General features: G+C 36.3%; 1 protein-coding gene across 1 annotated transcript; it reads right to left on the reverse strand.

Annotated features, from left to right (window-relative positions):
• Positions 1-261: 261 nt before the first annotated feature.
• LOC145012984 (nucleolar/coiled-body phosphoprotein) lies at positions 262-2,244 on the reverse strand. The gene is made up of 5 exons (XM_078971786.1): positions 1,874-2,244; positions 1,451-1,740; positions 1,275-1,364; positions 827-1,206; positions 262-656 (listed from the first exon to the last, which is right to left on the reverse strand). The coding sequence occupies exons 1-5, from the start codon at positions 2,058-2,060 to the stop codon at positions 395-397; spliced, it is 1,209 nt and encodes a 402-aa protein (XP_078827912.1). The 5' UTR covers positions 2,061-2,244; the 3' UTR covers positions 262-394.
• Between the last annotated feature and the right edge of the window lie 420 nt (positions 2,245-2,664).

The following is a 2,664-nucleotide window of genomic DNA, read 5'->3' on the forward strand; positions in this document are numbered from 1 at the left end:
AAACTACACATACAAGAGAATCTCTAGTGCTTTCCGGAGACTCTAGACATAATCCTAAGTAAGAAAATGTACGGACTTTTATCAGGGTCTTCTATATTTTCAGACGCTGAAAATGTATGGTGTTTTTTTTAGAGATTTCTAATTTTCCATATGATAAAAATCTGTAAACAGAGATTGTTGGAGCATAGTTGTATGTTTTTTTGGTATGGAAATAAGACCATATTCCAAATGAACCAAGCATCTAAACAAGTGTTTCAGAGGTGGGGGCAAAAAAAGTGAATTTGGACAGAAGAACCAAAACCACTAATTCAATACCAATATTGGGGGGTAGTTGTGATGATGTATTTGATACAAAGAGTACAAGAACCGGAATAGGAATACAAATTCCATGGAATCAGCCAAGCCATTGTTCAGCACGTCGAGTATTGCCACCAACGGAATGGCGGATGCTTATTTTTTCGGTTGAGTACTTTTGTTGAAGCCACTCAAAACCATTCACATCAAGTTTCCCAGATACTGATTTCCCTTGTTTCCTTCGAGTTTGTTGCTCTCTTATGGAAGCCCATAGTTTCTCAATTGCATTCCTTTGTTTTGATGTAAAATGGCTTACATTGTCAAATGCGTGTTTCACAGTTATGTCTATCACTGTTTGGCACCTGTCAACAAGACACAACATAATTATAAACAGACATTAATTTCCATCTCCAAAACCAAATAATATCTAAAACTATAAAACCACAACATACTTTCATCATTTTATAAATTTAGCAATTCTTTTTATTGTTTTGACCTCAAAAGCAAAAGTGAAAAGATCTAAAAATCTAACCATGGGATTTTATAACGTTTTGCTGCAATCTCTAAACAGAGAATCAATGCTGCTCTTTCTAATTTCAAGAATCTCTTTGCTTCATCATCTTCTTCCTTTCTTATTTTAGATGCTGTTGCTTCAGCATCCAATTTTGCTTTCACTTTTTCATCTTTTTTTGATGCATTTGGAATCAAAGCGTCCAATCCAAAGGGATCAGACTCTTCCTTAATGCTTGATTCAGGCATAGGATTTGAGGAAGAATGTTGTTCTGTCTGACTATCTGATTCCACCATTTCTGAATCATCTTTCAAGGCTGCAGCTTCTTCTATGTCATCATCTTTTGTTGCTACAGGAAGATTTGAGATAGCTTCTTTGATCCTTCCACAAGCCTTTGAAAACTAAAGAAACAACACCATGAAACAGTAAAAAATATGAAGTTTTGATTAAAAAGTCAAAAAGAGCATACCACGAAACTATCATCAGTGAAGAGATCATTTGCCATAACCGCTCTTATAGCCCATAGACTCCAATGCTTCTGCTGCTTCTGAGTAAAGATCTACAAATCAAAATGAGCATATATTTAGACTTGCAATTGTCCTAATTCACGATCATGAAAAGATCAGAAGGACTTAAACTCCTTACTTCTTTCAAGTCTTCTGCAGCTAAGAACAAAGCATGATAATCTGCCCTCACCCGTGGATCATTACAGGTTGTTGGTGAAGACATCGCTGCTTCAAGTATGGAAAAGAAGTAGTCACTATTACTAGGCTTAACACTTCCAGCCTGGATCAGCTGAATTGCAAGCTTTGATGCCTTGTTGAATTTCGAAGCATTGTTTATATGTGAACATATCTTCTTCATGGCATCTATGACTTGGGTTTCAGAAGTGTCGGCGATCGTTTTAAACCTCAAGCTTTTCTTTGGGGCAGGAGCTGAAAAACCATAACCAGCAAATCAACAAATTTATTTCGAACAAAATAAATTAATATCTACTTAATTTAAAAAATCGTTTATAGCATCAACGTTTCGAACCCTAAAAATGTTCTAAAGAAATTCGTACTATACCTTGAGGTCCAGAGTCTGGAGTATTGGAACGTTTAAGGGCGCTCTTGAGAGCAGGGGCTGGTGGAGCTGGAGAAACTTTGGCGGTGGCAGGATCCAACGGCGGTGGTGCCGCTTGCTCTGGCGGGGGAGGAGGCGGTGGCGGCCGTGCCGAAGGGGGAGGAAGCCCTTGGAATAGGTTACTAGACATGGCTAACTGATCACTGACGAATTGTTCCCAATATATTCGACTCTTTTCCACAGTGACGGCGAGGGAGAGAAGAGGGGTTTGGTGGGGGTTGATGTTCGACTTCCTTCTCCAGATGATTTCCGTCGTCGTCGAAAAAAATCCACATTCTTCTTCCGGTACACAAAGGGTTAACTAATTAGTTTTCATCGTTAATGTGTTTAGGATTATTTTAATACGAGAAAATTATAAATATAACCAAATTATTTAATTACTTTGTGAAAAAAAATAATAAATAAATAAATAAATCTCCTCTAACTCCATTATTTTCCAAAGTTAAATTCCTATAATATCTCCTCTTATTTTTAATAATTATGTCCATTATTTTCCAAAGTTAAATTCCTATAATACCTCCTCTTATTTTTAACAATTACGTAATAATATCTCCTCTTATTTTTAACAATTACGTAGATCTTGCATATATTAGCAACCCATTTGAATGCAATCTCATGGCTTTAGGATGAAATTGATTTCATTTTTTTTCCTTTCATATCGTTACATCAAACTTTCAACACTAAGGCCGATATATCATCAAAAAAAAATCAAGAATTTTATTGATGGTGCCCTT

This window comes from Lactuca saligna, chromosome 8 (genome assembly GCF_052625555.1).
Source record: "Lactuca saligna cultivar CGN05327 chromosome 8, ASM5262555v1, whole genome shotgun sequence".
Classification (NCBI taxonomy): Eukaryota; Viridiplantae; Streptophyta; class Magnoliopsida; order Asterales; family Asteraceae; genus Lactuca; species Lactuca saligna.